This window comes from Solenopsis invicta, chromosome 14 (genome assembly GCF_016802725.1).
Source record: "Solenopsis invicta isolate M01_SB chromosome 14, UNIL_Sinv_3.0, whole genome shotgun sequence".
Taxonomy (NCBI): domain Eukaryota; kingdom Metazoa; phylum Arthropoda; class Insecta; order Hymenoptera; family Formicidae; genus Solenopsis; species Solenopsis invicta.
Window position 1 is genome coordinate 11,889,883 of NC_052677.1, and position 17,863 is coordinate 11,907,745.

General features: G+C 40.9%; 1 protein-coding gene across 2 annotated transcripts in view; it reads right to left on the minus strand.

Moving 5' to 3' along the window:
• Positions 1–17,863, minus strand: part of LOC105198723 (protein tramtrack, beta isoform) — a 45,001-nt gene that overhangs the window by 7,098 nt on the left and 20,040 nt on the right. The window contains exon 5 of one of the 2 annotated variants that reach the window (XM_026137206.2): positions 7,943–16,803. The exons of the other annotated variant lie outside the window; for it this stretch is intronic. Within the exon in view, the coding sequence (XP_025992991.1) occupies positions 16,226–16,803 (578 nt within the window). The 3' untranslated portion in view covers positions 7,943–16,225. Of the gene's footprint in view, positions 1–7,942; positions 16,804–17,863 lie in introns of those variants that run through there. 2 annotated transcript variants of the gene reach the window in all.

The following is a 17,863-nucleotide window of genomic DNA, read 5'->3' on the forward strand; positions in this document are numbered from 1 at the left end:
ATATGTATACGCATAGAGCATGTACATATATACGTATGCATATATGTATGCATGTATCTATGCATTAAATCTATAAACATATATTATATAAACGCGTCTTGGAGGGTGCTTTCGGACGTGCGATATAACGTAATATATAATATATTTTCATATATATATATATATATAATATATAATATAATAATTTTCTTTTCTTCGCAACGCGTATGTACCTGTATTTTTGTGCAAACTATCCTCGAAATTCGCGCGATCTCCTCCGTCTCCTCCATTGCTGACATGTACGTTATTATATCGCAAAATAACTTGACTTTTCTAATAGGTTATCAATCTATATAAAAACACATGTATGGAAAGACAGTTGAAATTGATTGAAAACTAACAAATTAAATGAATCAATATAATCGAATTATTAAAATTATTTTTAAATTTGGAGCCTCGCTTAAACAATTGCAGGACATACATTCCAGGACTCAATCCATGTTTCTCACGCTGACAAAAAACTAATACAAACTTCGTTCTCAAAAAATATTCGAAAGAGGCGCGACAATATAAATAACGCGTATTGCAATGTACAAATATTTTTATTAATTCATTTTATTTTCATTAAAGATACGCTTTTCTCTCTTTGCCCTTCCCAAAGGCTGATTAGTTGGGATCGGTCAGTTATAATCGCGATTGCAAATTCTACTGCAGAATAGAATTTATACACAGTTCACGCGGTAAACATTTTCTTTTTCTTTTGGAACATTAAAAAAAAAACGGAAGAGGCGCGACATAATTGGCGTTTACACACTCTCTTTTTCTCTCTATATATAATATATATATACCATTTAACGCTTAAATAAAATATCTGCATCGTGAATAGAATAATAATAATATAATAATAATAATAATAATATATTTGCATTTTGCTATATCTCACGTTTTGCTTGAACGCGCCGCGTCTCCTTTAAAGCCTAAACGTATCTCGCGCGCTCTTCTAACTAATACCCGCTGTGTTACAGATAATAAAATTGGAAAATAAAATAATGAACGCGTTAATCCGGCCTGTGTCTAAAAAAAAGGAAGAATAGCAGACAGCGCTGTAGTAACGTAACGTATAGTAATAATTGTACGTAACTAAACCATATAAGAAATAAATTCGCCGCTGCTTGCGGCGCGCCTTGGAAAATGGAGAGGAAAGGTGACACGTTCTTAAATATGTTATCCGGAGACCTCGTATCAAAATGATTCGCAAGATGCAAAGATTTTTATCAGTAGTTTAAACAAATCTGCTTTATATGTTAAAACATCTCAGAATTTTGTAGTATTTAACAAGAATCGATATTGATTATTTAAATTTGCGATACTAAAAAACTTAGTATTAAAAAAAGAGTATAAATAACAAGCAAATTATGATTCTACCTCCAAAAGACATCATCTATGGTATCACGATACATGTCGAATTTTAATTATTATGCCGTTCAACTCGAGGCAAAAGCCGAGGAAGAAAACACAAGCACGTGCACATTCCCTCTCATAAGATATATCTTTTTTTTTCTATACATATATTCTGTTAAATAACTATTTTCTCTCGCACGCTCGTACTCACTCGCATTTACATTTTTACGTTTTCTTCTCTCATTCACACGCGTACACGGATAACGCCAATGTGGAAGACCAAAATACTGCTTTCGGTTCTCGATGCTCGAAAGCTCTCGCTCAATAGAGTCAATTAATTGACAGTGACATACATTTTTGCGCAGAAATTGTGCTTGTCTTCGTCTACCTAAAGAATTAATTGACAGCCGGTTTTATTCCGTATCTTCTCACACCTTCTCTCTTACTGTCGACAACGTCCTGAACTGGAGATAGATCTCTTTATTTGGGACTTTATTTGGGATGGACGAAAGAACGCAGGATGCAAAGGGGAAAATAAGAAGTTCCAGTCCGGCCTGTCAAACATTTATACGATGTCCGTGTACATATACATATGTATATATGTATAACGTCTTCTCTCTAATGTGCGTGTGCACCTGTGCGTTTGCTTATATACTTAACAATAATAATAATAGTTAGTGTAATTCATTTTTTTTTTATATTCATGCTGGTCCAGAGCTAAAAGTTAATAATCCTTACCGAACAAGTGATAATAAAAATAATAATAATTAATAATAATAGCTGTAATATAGTAACAGTGACAATAAAAATAATGTTGCGGTTGTAATAGCAAGTGCGAGAATAATCGGTAGTAGCAAGTAACTAGTTAATAATCAATAATCAATGCTTCTATAATACACTTCCCCGGAAGAGACAAAACAGGAAGATTATCAGGGAAGAAGGGAAAGAAACCTGTACATCGCGGCTATACAGGATACTTCACATATTCGTGTTCTTTCGAATTTTTCTCTTCTCTCTGCCTCTCCATCTCCGTTTTTAACAGCACACTAATATATTCTCTAATAAATATACACTCTCGTCTTTCACTTTTTTTTTTATTTTCTTTTTCGTGTTATCTCTACTTAAAATTTTGCTCGATTCACGAATAACGGTTTACTTCTTCGTTTTGCTTCATCGTTACTTCTTCCCTCTTTTTCTACAACTTTCCTACAGGTTGCATTGAAAATTCCGTAGAGAAGTAGGAATGCATTATTTGGTCAAACTGAAAATCTTGTTCTAATTCGAATGCCACATTATTTTAGTGAATTAAGCTTCAAGACTATGGATCGACAACCAAGCACTTTATATTTAATTTCAAGCGAGTAATTATCAATAAAAAGAAATATGCATAATTGAAATCTTAGCAGCTAGAGAATTTAATGTAAAATTAACAAGATAAAAAGACTACGGGCAAAAGAAATATTTTGTGGACATGGTGAATCAGAAATTGTGCGCTTTCGTAGGAAACCGTTCGTGAAACGTTAGAAATCGAAGTAAAAAATCTTTTTTTCTTTCATTCTTCGACATTCTTGGATGAAAAGGATTCGCCGTCTAATCACTAAGGCCTCCGAATAGATTTCAAAAATTAGTATCTCTTCCTCGAAGCAACACGAATACCACAAGTGTTTTAACAAATTGAATGTGCTCTCGAAAAAGATAGTTCTCATTTTCAACTTAACGATATTCGATATTCACTTCCGAGTTCTCGGAACGCTTGATCCGAAGTTGCTTCTTCAAGATATAAAAGTTAATGATCTTGCTTCGTGGTGCATGCAGAAAACGAATTTACCAATATATTCTTGCAATATCGAGAATTCCTCTTTCGCATTTTAAACAATTACATATTTGCCTGATTCATGTTAAAATCGTTCGCAATCGTCGAATAATTATCGCCATTCGTGCGTCTTAATAGAATTTAATAAATAGAACCGAAAACATTCCTGACACGATGAACATGCACCACGACTTTCTTTACCACGTGTCGCTGACTCAATGAGCAAACGAGAGTCGAGCCCGTTATTGCACAGAGTTCGAAGATCATATAATACTAACGTACACAGGAAGCGAGGAGAGATCACTATTCTTCCTCTTCTTCCCATCTTCGTCTTCTTTATCATCACATCTCCCCTCTAGATTTCCTCTGAGCTCGCTCTCTCGTTTGTTCGTTTTTTCTTTTTTAGGGAAACTGTCTCTTCCTCTCTCTCTCCCTCTAAAGAAGCCTTCTCTTTATCTCGCTTCGCGGAAGATATGGCGAAGCGGATCACCATCGATCATCACCGTCATCGCGGGGGTGAGATGGGCTACGCGATTGGTCCGTGACCAAACTATCTTTCGGCGTGGGATGATATCTTACGTATGCTGGCAAATGCGATAATCGCTGCAGCAACGGCGAGTAATTTTTCAATGGAATACACGGACAATGCTCATTTCTCTCGAACGGTACATTCCACGAAATCTTGATTTTGATTTCGCCGGAAATTAAAATACTTTTATCCCACTTCTTTATTATTTATCAATTTGTCTGGCAATTCGCAGCGTTAATTGGTTAATTAAAACTGCATTGAAAATTTTTTCGTTTTTTAAATGATAAGATAAAAGAAGTTAATATAAAAATTTCACCTATAAGTATTGTACTTACAAGTATTTTTATAATATTGTCATTATAACTGTTAATCTTATAAACTTGATTTTTCTTTACCTGTGACAGAAAAATAAAAAAAATACATTTTTTTTTTCTAAATTATTCTCCCACAGATTACCGTTATCTTTCGATTCCGCAGTCCTTACGAATCGTGAGGACTATTTACCCGCCGTTACCGAACGCCGTTCAGGAACGACTGCCGCGCCTGAAGGTCGTCGCCCTGGCCGCCGCGGCTGTGGTTCTGGATGCCGCGGTGGCACCGAGCCTCCTCGCGTGCCTCTGAACCGCCGTCGGACCGATCGGCAGCCCACCTCGCCCTCGCCCCGCCCGCTAAGGTCCACCAGGCAGAAAGAAACTGAAGGGCATGACGCAATCCTTGGGCATGAAGCAGTCATGCACGGTCTTCATGTGGTTTTTCATTTTGTCAGGACGCGAGAACTCTTTGGCGCATACAGGACAGGGGAACACCTTGCGCTGATGGCCCTCGTGGTAGAGAAAGGCGTGTCGCTGGAAGCTGTACTTGTTTTTAAACGTCTTCTGGATGTCGAGCTTGGCGCATTCGGTGCATTGATAGACGCCCTCGCTGATGGAAGCGTAACGGAAGAGATTTAAGCCGCGCACTGACATCTCCGTCAGCTGTTCGGCTGGATCCTGGGACTGCGACGTGGCGCGACGCCGCATACGTCGCTTCGGGGCCTGACGGCCGCTCGGCGCCGACATCGCGCCGACGTTGGATGTGGCGTTCGCGCCACGCCCGCGTTCCGGGAGGCAGGCGATGCCGAGGAGCTTCGGGTCAGTGCGCCGCCCGCGCTCGTCGTCGTCGGCGTGCCGCCCGCGTTCGTCGTCGTTGTCGCCGCGTTTGTCGTCGACGTCGACGACGACGTGCTCGCCCGTGCGTTCGACGGTGACGAGGACGACGACGAGTTTGGAGACGACGTTACGTCCATCGATGCCGCGGCCGGCGATGCACCAGTGTTCAATCCGCGGGTTTTCTCCTTCCAGGTCTCGTTCACGTTATCCGTTTTGCTCGAAAACTCTGTGGAAAGACGACGATTAGTAAATGCCTTTCAATTTGATTATTCAAACAAATTTAATTAATAGTGAGACATTGATTTTTTTTTTATAATGTGAAATAAATATTAAGAAAAACAATACGCTATATTTTTTTCGAAAGTATCAACTATTGTTTAACGCAGACTTTTATAATCTTTAGTGCAAATGCATCGGATTGCATGCTAGAGTGACTTCCTCTAATAATAAGAAATACTTCAAATTCTATTCTTACATCAGATCTTTAAATAATTATCCTTGGGATTACTCGTTTTTGAAAAAAATCATTTTTAATCGGGGATACTTTCTCCAAAGATATAGACTGCTATATTTTTACAAATATACGCGAGATTTCTTCCGAAATATCGAAGACGATACTTTCGCAAGATTCCGGCGCGTTGCATGCGAAAAAAAGCTGTAAAATAAGGCTAATTAAATATTCGAGCTAATGATACACAATAAAAAAATATTGACGCATGCAAAGTGATCTAAATATTGCTACCGGCTATATGAATACGTAATTGATCTACTAAAAAATCAATTTCCATATAAAATTGATCTACGCATTCAAATGATGTCAATTTAAAAGTAAATTAAAAATCATAAAATAGAGAATTATACGATGCTGTAAAAACTTAATAAAAACATTTCATAATAAGGGACGTGGAATGGGATAAAAAGAAACGGAATAAAGCGCCAATGAAATTCGTGTCAAAGAAATTAAGCTCAGTTAAATCATTTTTTTTTTATAAATGTGTGTGTGTGTGTGTGTGTGTGTGTGTGTGTGTGTGTGTTTAGGTGTAAATGTGTATGATAATAATGCAGATTAATCTAATAAGATCAATTAAAGAAATGTTTCTACCATTAAATCATAAATATTGAAACGGGAAGAAAAAATTCGAGGAGAAAAAAAAGGAATAAATGAAACATTGTGTGACAATATAAACGTAACGGAAAATCGTATACACATATACATATATATATTTTTTCTTATTTTCCACAATTTCTTTGCTCTTCTTTCTTTCGAAGAGAAAAAGAAAATAAAACAACAATGCGCAACATGCAAAACAAAGGTTCGTAAAAAATAATAATCGCTGGCCTCCCGTCGCGGTTGGCTTCCTGGCCATCCTGTGTTCTCCAGGACGTCGGAAGAGTCCTGTGAATCGCTCTGGAGAACGTCGGAATCGCTTCTTCGAGCTAACCGCGACGAAGGAAACTTAACATCTAAGAATCGTCTCCTCGGCGGCCGCGACACATTACATCGTGATCCTTTCTCAAAAATAATGAAAATGGATTTTAATCTCTTAAACGAAACAGTGTGACTATCTCGTAGAAATAATTTAGAATTCGTAAAATTTAAGTTTACTTTCCCTTTAATTATCGCAAGTGTTTATTCTTGCCGAGACAACTGCGTCGCGGAATATTTCAGCCGCCTCGCAGAAGGAAGCGAGAGTTGACACTTGCGACACGTCGGAAAATTGCTACAAGTATTCTACGAGTGAAAAATAATTTCCCGGGAGAAACGCAAGATCTGTACGTGGGAATGAACGGCGGCCGGCGAGACGAGTGCGCTAGAACGAAAAAACTAAATAAAAGTAATTTTTGGCTAAGAATAACGGTGCTTCGTGACGAGTGCGGGGAGGTCTCTTGACACATCCTGTGTGTACAGGCGTACAAAATAAAATATGTATACATATACAAATCGAGATGCATACGATATCGAATTCCGGTGTGACACCAGCGAGAACGTTTGCCGCACGTGAAACTCGCGTCCTGCCTGTTGAACAGTTGCGCTACGATTATGGCACTTTTATTATGTTAATAATTGGAACTGACGTTATCTGGACCACGGCGAAATATTACGCGAGATTAACGTTTCCCCGGTTAGTACGATTAATAATTTTGCTTAATTAACAAACCATTAATAATTTTGCCTAATTAAAATTCTTACAGCAGCAAATTACAGGCGCTGACTCTTCCCGATCCAGTAAAATTAATTTAACATATTAATCCAAAATTAGTTAGTTTCTAGATTATAGATTAGTTATATTTAAAATTAATAACTCTATAAATTTCCAATTTTCTCTCCACGTACGTTCACGTGTTAATGCAAACTGAGAATACGAAATGTTTCTTTCGGTATTCCGACGGGTCGTGGTCTAGAGAACATGTTCTTTTCGCAAGATCGGCAGCTTCACGTGCGCGTCATCGTATAACACAATAATAAACGCAAAAGTGGAGCTGAGAAAAGAAAAGAAAAAAAAGGAAAAAAAAACAACGATTACTACTACGTACGATCACTACGTTTGTTAGTGGCATTGGTAGTTACCTTTCCTCTCGAATCAACGGGATTAGAAAGAAAAAAAAAATGCGAAACCGTCGCCGTCTTGTAGACGAAACGCGGAAAACGTTGGCCGCAAATATTTCCGCTTCCTCTTCTCCTTTTGAACACATATTTCTGTCTCACTTTCCACCGATTTTTTTTTTTGCGCTCGTAACGAGACGACTGCAAATTCGCTTGACAAAGATGTTTTCACACTCTCTTTCTCTCTCACTCACTTTCTTTTTCTTCTTTTTTTTTTAAGCATCATTCAGCACAATTTATTAATACGATACGTTAGGCACAATTGACTTTGCCGAGATACGTGATGCTCTTGAAGAATTTTTGCTGCCCTCTTGCAGAATTTTTATAAAATTTCGTTTTTTTCCAGCGGCAAGTTCCACCGCTCACGGATCTCGGAAAGTCGTCAGGTATACAGAATGTCCCGAAAGAAGTCACGAAAATTGTTGACCGAGTTTAATTCGATTGTTTAGATCTAGATTGAATCTTGAGCTGCACGCACGAATTTCAAATTTTTTTTTTTCGCGGACTCTCCCCGGGCATCCAGAAATTAAGTTTCACGTTTCTATCATCGCCACTATTCTTTCGAGACACCGTGTATAACGTGGATTATACGGATTATTCGGTGGATCGGCGAGATATTTAAAAATCTTCCGATTTACAATCTATTGAACACCGTTCTTTTTATTAATGATAGTCATAGTCGAACAATCAGTGCATATAAAATATACTAAGTCTACCCAGCGTCAGAAAAGACTCGTCAGCTCTAGAAAAATTTTCTATAAAATTTTCGCCCTCCCCTCTCTCCTTCACCTTATTCTCCTTTTCTCTTATTAAATTTTCGCCCTCACGGAAAGCGAATCTCTCCCTTATTATTTGGCACTGAGAATGCGATCGTCGATCCGTCCCTTCGACGAAGGGAGAGGGACGCGCGCGCGATAACAATTTACTTTACTCCCTTTTTTCTTTTATTTTGTCATTCGCTTCTCGCACTACAATCTTTGTCTCTCGCTTTTCCATTCCTTTATTTATTTTTATTCTTTTTTTTCAACATTGTCGTTATTTTATGTCGCTTAAGAAAGGCACCGAACCGGGGACTACTCGCGCGATTTAAAACATCGGTTCCCGCATGAAGAGCACATGTTAAATCAACGTATTTGCGTTGCGCGTTTTCGCATTTAATTGCATTTACAAAAATCTCGGAGGTCGAACGATCCCTTTTGCTCTCGTAACGATCCTCGCGATCGTCGATCGCCCCCTACCTCTCTTTTACATGTGTTTCTTTTCTTTTATTTCTATTTTTACCCTCGTTTTCTGACGCATCGTCTCGAAACTGCAACGACGTTATATATAATAGGTATTATCAACTAGCGCTAAAATATATTCGATATAACTTCTGTTTATATATATAATATATATAATAATGATAATCGTAATAATAATAATAATAATAATAATAATAATAATCGCAATAATATATATGTATGTATATATATAATATATATGTACCATTTGTTTGACTCTCTCTCTCTTTCTCACACGCTTTCGTTCTTGTTCTCTACATACGTGTACATTGGTACGTGGGTAATTTAATTGCGATAATAAACTATGATTCTTTTCTTTAATATATATATAGATGTGTATGTATATATATATTTTTTAATTTAATATATATATTATATTAAAATCTATTCGATAGTACAGTCTGCTTTTTAAGCCTCGTAAATTAATCTTCCTCTTTCTTTTTCTCTGACTCTCTCTCTCTCTTTCTTTCTTTCTTTTTTTTCGCGATGATGGGCTTATCTCTGCAACGTGTCGCGCGAGAAATCTACAAGAATAATCAATATGTATTGACTGGTGGTCTTCCCCCCTCCCCCATTCGCGAGGGGACGAACGCAAAACGAGACGAGAAAAATCTCGGCGCGACACCCCTTGCGAGAGTTCGCGCGCTCGCATAAATATAATATATATATATATATTTATGATATATATACTCTATATCGTAATTTTTCACGACTCCCTCTCACTTGTCTCCTACTCATCTTCCACGTCTCTCTCCAAGATCCGTTAATTAAACACGGTCTAAGCGAACGTGTAACCCCATCGGCGAGACTATCGCACCCGCGATGAGAGCGTGAGAATGTTACGGTCGAAGGGAAAGCGCGGCAACCAAACCGATGGTCTTACGCTCCCCAGATGCAGATAAAAGGCAGGCAGTTGCAGAACGCACAGGAGCACACTTCTCGACTTCTGCGTGCACGATTGGCACGCGACAATATAATAAAAGTTCCTTTTGCGCACGATAAACTTTTACACGATTCAATAAATTATATATGAAAAATCCAATATAATCTGAACGATAAAATTTGAACGACAATAACGACGCTATAGAATTTCAAATACATATATACAATTTAACAAATATTCAACAAAATCTAATCCGCAGATCGGAATCCAATTACCGAAACATCGTACACAGAACGTCTTCTCGGAGCTTATTTATTACAAGTAGCACGTACGGCTTACGTTTATAAATTCCGAGGAAAAGACGGAATTTTGGCAATGGAACTCGAGCGATGTAGCACACGTCGCAGATACAGCGGCCGTTCTCGCGCGAATCTCGAGCGATCCCTCGCAACGCGACACCTCACCCTTGACTTATGAACACTTTTTACAATTTGAACACTAATTTTGTACGAATATACGGGGACCTGACGTCGTATATATTATATATATGTATATATCTTTTTTTTTGTACCCTCGCAAAAAAGCTCCCCTCCCCCCCGTTTTCCTCCCCCGATTGTCCCCTCCCTACAATTGGCAACGATTAAAAGCGCTTTCTAACGACCTTAAATTCTAAAAAAGTTCAACAACGTCGAGAAGGCAACGAACGTGAGCGAATTTTTCCTCCCTTTTAAACGCCTTTAAATTTGAACAACGAGCCTCAAGATCAGTCGCTGCATCTCCACCGTGCTTTCCTAAACAGCGATTTATCCTGATCACGAGCCTTCAGATGTCGGCGAGGGATCTTCAGAGCGGGCCGAGAATCGGCCGTTCCGCGTCTAATCATCGCGTGCTGTCGCGGAGTGCTTTCTGCAACCGCTGCTCCGATCGCCACAAAAGGATGTGATAACGTTTGTAACGAATGCGGGGATATGCTCACCGGCCTGCGTGTCATAAGAGTAAAATTTTGTGACGGTATAAAAGAAAGGTGAAAAGTAAAAAAAAAAAAAACATGTGATGATTCTCAAGAAAATCTCTGAAACCTACAGAGACTTTATAAACTTATTCTAAAAATCGACTTCAACCTATATATAATTTTCTGAACGTATGTAGGACGTTTCTAAGGTTTTGTCGAACATCCTATTGTTATAATGGGTTATAAGGGACATCAAGGGAAAAACTTCAGCGATGATAAATAATATTTTTATATACACATATATATGTATATGTAATCGTTATAAGCTACCATGTGTATGTGTATATTGTAAATATGTAAATCCATGATCCTTTGGTATACGTTTAGAGTTTCTAAAGAGCGCGGAAGAGAAATTAACAAAATGTGAGAACAATAAAATCATGGCGATCCAGTTCTCACACCCTTTTTCGCGCTTCTCACGCAGACATCGACTAGGGTGAATCAAAAGCTATTATTGTACAAATTGATAAAATCGCAACCTTCAGAAGTCGCACCGACGAAGAGGCCCTGCAGATTCCCCGTCGCAAAAGAAAGGAAAAAAAAGAAAAAACAACAAACGGCAATAACAACAATAAATCCGATCTGTTAAAATCAACTCGTTCGAACTCGAGAAAATTGCAACGTCCCAAAAGAAAGCTTTCCGAAAAAAAAAAAAAAAAACTTGTCGATCACGTCGCGAAAACCTGCAGGCGCTTCCTCTTCCCGGTGACCCTTTCCCTCTCGATAATCCTTCGCGTCTTTCTCACCCTTTAATTAATTGAGTTAGTCTTAGCCTCTCAGTGATTATCAAATGTGAGTGTATTTAATTATTATTTGCCTGCCTCTCCTACTCTCCTTCTAAAAAAATCGATATAAGCTGTCTAGCCGCTGCCTCTTTGCACTTTTTTTGTTTTCCCCCCGTTTTTTCGTGAAAATCTCAGTTCCCCCTGAATCCTTCGCCTACGCACACGCTGGACACACGTTGGACGAGCTTGTGACAACCCGTCGTGAAACCAGGCCGTGACCGTTTTTCCCCCCCCCTTCACCCACCCTTCGCGCGATTTTCCTTAAGGGTCCTCCCGGGGATCCTATCCGTTTATAGACACTCTTTGGTCCAATAAGGTTTCGAATATTGCGGATAATAATTGACCTGACGGCGCGAGTTCCTGCCGTCCCAAGGAATACCGGATGCCAAACTTTCGATCGCGATTACACGTGTAAAATCTCGAAATATTATAAATACATTCTAACAAGACTGCTCACACAAACTCTTAATTCTTAAATCTTTATAATGTTTTCATTCATGTATCTTTACATAATTATATTTCATAATGTCTAACAATATTTTAGATTATTTAAATTTAACAAGCACAACATATTTTAAATACGTAGACTCGGCAGACTTTGCGCCTTCCTAATTCACGTACAATAATTAACTTGCCTTGCCACGATTAATTAGTTAATTATTATCTTGGATATTGAGCACTCTTCAATTTGCTATAAATTTTTGCCTAATTTAACATTACGTAACATCTAATTTAACGTCGCGATATATAAATTGTGACAAAGATTTGCATTTTTTATTGGCACCGCGAGTATATCCTGGGCATTTTTGAGGCTCGCGGAAGATTTCTCCAGGGACGTTGCCGTCCCTCTCTCGCTTGGGATAAATAATCTACAAGGGTCGGTAAGAAGCTCTTTGGTCCATCGAAGTTTCAAATATATTGCGGATAATTGACCTGAGTGCGCGAAAATCCACGGCACGGCACGGCCCACCAGCTATCTCTCTCTCTCTCTTTCTTAACGTTTTCGTAACAATCCTCACGCCGTTTCATCTACCTAACCAACACCCTGTCTCTTTTACAGGTCCCTTTCGTTCTCCTATGTCTACTGCGCTATCTTTGCTGCCTTTGCCTAACTGGTATTATAGAACTCTCTATTCGCTTAAAAGTACGCTCGGATCGCGGCACGAGCTTAGCGAGTTCCGTGAATAAACGTGGAGCAAGTGCTCTCGATAACTTTGCTCCAACACCTCAAAAGATCATGTTCTAACTTTCAAACCGTATCCGTGTGTTTGAGGTAGCGTTCTAATATCGCGAAAACGTTTTTATTGCTACGCGACATTCCAATTTTTGCGACATTCGTCGATTACTCACTTGAAGCTTGTAAAAAAATTTGAAAAACATTAAAACCTAAAACACCTCGACAAGGCTTTCCTCGACGAAACGTGAGCGAGAGCGCTTATTCCAGGTGACATCGCGGAACCCGTTACTGCTCCCGACGACGATCCGGCCCTTACGACTACAACTTTTTTGTTATATCTTTGCAACGCTAGATACCTCTTGAATAACGAACGTACAACACTGGTCGACCGGGGCCCGTTCAACCCCACCGCGCGTTAAAGTAACAACGAAGATCTCCGTTATTTGCAATAACTGATTAATAGTAGTAGTGATAATAATAATTATAGTTATTATGTAGCCTCTAGTCGTCTAACGTCTATGCCCAACTAGTGAAAAATTTGTATATAAATCGTCTCGCCCCTCTCACGGAGGGAGGGCGCTCGACGGAGTGTAAGGTGCAAAATATAGTAAGCTACGATCTCGTACTTTTAGTGCTTTTTTTTCTCGCGACTAAGCCTCTGACCGCCATTACCGTACCACCGTGCGGCCCGTCTCGGTTGATGACAAAGCTCTCATTCGATTGTCTAGATAAAACTACAAATCGCAAAGAATAAAATTAACAGATAAGAGTTTTATATGTATGTGTGTATATATATATATATATATATAGATTTTTAACTATGTGTAAAAATTACATGGACTCGGTACTGACTATTCAAGGCTCGGGAGGCTAGGCTTAAAAACTTGGTGAACTTCGGAGGATGTAGTTTAAAGACGAAACGTAGAGTTAGCTTGAAATTTTTTCAAATAAAGTAAACGTGGCTGATTCGGAGCTTCTATTGTACTCGGTATAAAATTCATACAAGCTATTAAAGACGGAAACGTTCAATGAATAAATTAATAATAGCTTTGATGGGCGTGACGATCCGATGACGAGCAAAGCGATAAATGTGAATGTTTCACGAGCGAATACATAACCGTTGTTGCGTTATCACCCGGTTCACCAGATTTTCCACTTAGCGTCCCGGATGTTCACGCCGACATCCGGAAATGGACTCAGCCGAACAGGACAGGACGGTCCGGCATGGCGGCGGCGTTAAGTTATTACTAAGGTGCCTTCAGTCTATCCAATGTCAGTACTATCTTGTATTTGGTGTCGTTAAAACCGTCCCTCTGCAGTCTTTCGCGAGATTGCGCGCTTCCCCTGTTCCGTCCCTCCGCCCCATTTTATCGCCGCTCCCCCCTAAACAAGAAAAAAAAAAAATACCGCCATCGCGGCTTTTCCGCGATCGAAACGGCTCAACAACAACATGGCGAACGGTCATCGATACATATATATATTGCATTTACTCAGTCTACATAGTTTCCTTATTATTTATATCGCGCGTGCGCGCGCACGTTTCACCCTGGTTCACCGTCTTACTAACGCCCTCTTCTATTATAAAGACAAAAGTATGACAAGTCTCCTACAAGTTGAATTAAGTTTCAATAATTCAATAATTACATAACAAATTACTATATATAATTGGTGTGTTTTTAACATCCTATTTCGACCTGCAAGAGCTCAGCTTCTTTATTGCTATACGTAGCGTAATCACCTCGAGTGAGTCTTCTTTAAAAGATAACTTCGAGATACTCTATTTGTAAATATTGAAAGTTGCGGTTTCTTCTTTCTTTTTTTTTTACCAGGCGTGAAGTCCGTGTTTAAAGAACACGAATAAAAGATATGCGTAAAACACGCGCGCGCACCTCATAGAAATGTATTGCCGAGCTGCGTCAGCTGGCATGTTTGATTCTTTCTGCAACGTAATATAGTCAGGCAATAGTAAATATACTCTTTCTTTCTCTCTGCGTTGATTTGGATTTACACGATGCCCCCCCCCCCGCTTTGCTACGCAACAACCGGTTTATTTTCTTATAACTGATCATCCTTTGTACGACGCTGAACCGCGTTGAGACAACGCATCAGATTTATATAAACTCTTTGTTTACGATGCGATACAAAAGCCTCTACGTTCTTCCGTCTCCCGTTTTTACATCCGCCTCGCCCCTTTTCTTCGGGGCAAACGCGGTAAAGCTCGTTCATTTTGTAACTTTAATGCCCGTTGCTTGTTACGCGCGCGCGAATCGTTCCTGAAGTTTCCGGCACTGTTGAAGCTCGATCTTTCGCAAGAAGATGGACGTTGCGTAAATGCCGAAGCGTGCGCATTGTGGATCCTCGAAGGCACGGAGATTGATAAAGATAACTAGGACTAACACTAGGATCAGGATCAGAACCAGGGCCAGGAATATGGATAAAATTCAGGGCAGCGATCGCTCGAGTTGCATGCAGTGAAAGCTGCCCGGGATCTTCGTTTTGCTAACAGGGCACTAAAGAGCACCGTCGAAGATTCGACGGTACGCTGATACATTCAAGTATCGCATAGAGGTTATTTTAGTAATTGCTTGATTCGTCATAATGTGTACTGGACTTGGTCAGACCCGCGCTTTGCGATCGCGGATTACGCAACGTCGATGCAACCCGACAGATCAGCTTCATTAATCATTTGAGCGATTTCGCGTGTCTCTTAAGTGTTTCTTAAAAAAAAAAATTCTGCGACTTAGAAGTAGAAAAGTACTGCAAGGTGTGTTTGATATCTGAATATACGACTCTTCTTCCAAGGCATAGATTTGGTATCAAGATACTGAGCTAGCCTCATGCAACATGCACGTCGCGTAACATCCGAACGGCGAAACGCGTACTTTTCGCAAGATGTTCAGCCTACAAATTCGAGACGTTTAAACACGGCCAAATGATTAATTCGCATACACCGGAAATACTAGAGAACGCTCGCGCGAAAATTAAGAATCGTGTGCGACGATGACGTTCATAGCTTTGAATCTTGCACACCCACCTGTTCTCCGCGTACCCACCCCCACTTCCTGGCCGTTTCAATACAGCCATTTCCATAAGATCAGCCACTTGCCTACCTACTTGTTTACTCGCTTACTCGTGTCTATCTATCTACCACCGTCCTTCCGCTCCGCCGTAGGAGCGCACTGACTTCGTTCGAGGCGTTTACTGGCCCCCTCTCGTGTTTTTCTCGGGCTCCTCTAACTCCTTCCTCCTCCCTCATCTTCACGTTCCTCGACTGTCTCTCGTTAGCAAACGCATCAGGCCCGCGAAACCTGCCTGTGACATTCATCCGTCATGAATCAGGCATTTTTTTCCTACCTATAATTCCTTGATACCATAATTAATGACACCATCAATTCTAAGACCTTCGTCCTTTCTATCCGTTAATCACCGGTATCAAAGTTTCTCGGTAACGTAGAAAATCTTGGTGTCACGTACTCTTGAAAATCTATCTGATATCATATATCACGTATACATAGATTTACAACATTTCCGGCATCATGGAATGATGCGCGAGGTACAAGAAACGCGGTCCGAGAGAGGAGGCAGGACGAGAGGGCGTCCAGCCAGCGATGGTCTACCGCTGCTGACCCATACTGCTGCTATTATTGCTGTTGCCACTATTGGTGCTGAGACTCATGTGCGGCTTAAGACTATGTATGATCTTGACGTGGGCGACCATGTTGTCCTTCCTGGTGAATTCTTTGTAGCAGACCGGGCAGGGGTAGTACTTGACGTTAGGCTTGTGCGAGGTGACGTAGTGCCGGCAGAAGTTGCTGATGTGTGTGTAGGTGCGATGGCACACGGTGCACCGATAAACGTCGCCCTCCTTCACGCAGAAGTCCCGCACCGAGCCCTCCGTGCGCTCGTTCTCGGCCTTAAACGAGCCCTCGAAGTCGCTCTGACTGATCTCCGCCTCGCTGGCCATCGCGCTAAATATGGCACTGCTTATGCTGTCCTTCGACATCGCCTTCGTTTCCATCTCGGTGTCCGACTGTTGCTGCTGATCGTCGCCCATCGCGACGGCGGTCGACGCGGCCTTACCCTGCAGCGTCGACGTGCTGAACTCCTTGCGAAAGCATCGCTCGAAGTTGATGCGGATATGAGTCGACGTCTCGCCGCTATCACCACCGCCGCTCGACGTCTCCTCCAATTCTGAAATGAAGACACCTCGATCCTTTAAATCGCCCTCCATGCCCGCGCGGTATAATATATTTTGTCGTGCAAGCATTGGATGCGCGGTAGGAGTTCGTTTATCAGAAGGCCAATCTTTAGCTCTTGCTCGTAACGAGTTTTCCAGAACAATATATCACAGACGAATAGTATGCCAGATATTTCAAGTTTATCGGTTTCCCAATATTATCTCCGAGTATACAAGATCCTCGAGGGATCTGCATCAGCATAGATCGGTCTCTTGACTCTTTACGTGTAGCTGAGAAGATCGTGTTTCCTCACCCAAGTCATCTCGTATCTTACGATTAGGTAAGAATACCGTTGCACGATCGCTTCCGTTTGCACAAACTCCTCCGCGGACGTTCTGATAAACGGAGTTCTACCGCGCATCTCGTGACTACATATCTCTGTGTACTGTATTGGCACAACGTATTCTCTATATTTGTGGGGGGAAGCAAGAGGAAGGGTAGAGCCAGCAAAAAAGAGTCACCGTGTTTGAATCGGCCGTCTCAGTCAACTTCTGTCTCCCGCGTTAAAGGATACTTCACGGCTGCGACACGCCCTCTCCATGTCGTTCCCGCCCCCGCGCTCGTCGTCTATATCCCCCTTCAGACAGAAACTCTTTTACACTTTCACGCATATCCTCTCACGCCGGTTGCAAAACCGAACGGTTCCCGGCAACGTCACTCTTTCTCTCTTTCATCTCGGGCTTCTCCTAGCTTTTCTTCACGCGTCCTTTCTCACACGCACGCGTGCCTCGTCTTTCATCTTCCACGCCACATACACATGCACCCTTCTTCTCCTCCTCCTCCTCCTCCTTCTCCTCCTTATCCCTCATCCATTCGCCCGGTGAACATTTCACACGCGCTTACATACCCGCGAGCACACGTACAAGCCCACAGAAAATCCGCATTATGTACGGGATGTGTCGCGCGCGCGATACGGTACCTTTCATCATCCGATTGTAGATTCCGAGAGGGACTACTAACTGAGACAATTATCGCGCGGCGTTTGTTCGAACGTCGAGAAGCTCGAGGATCGC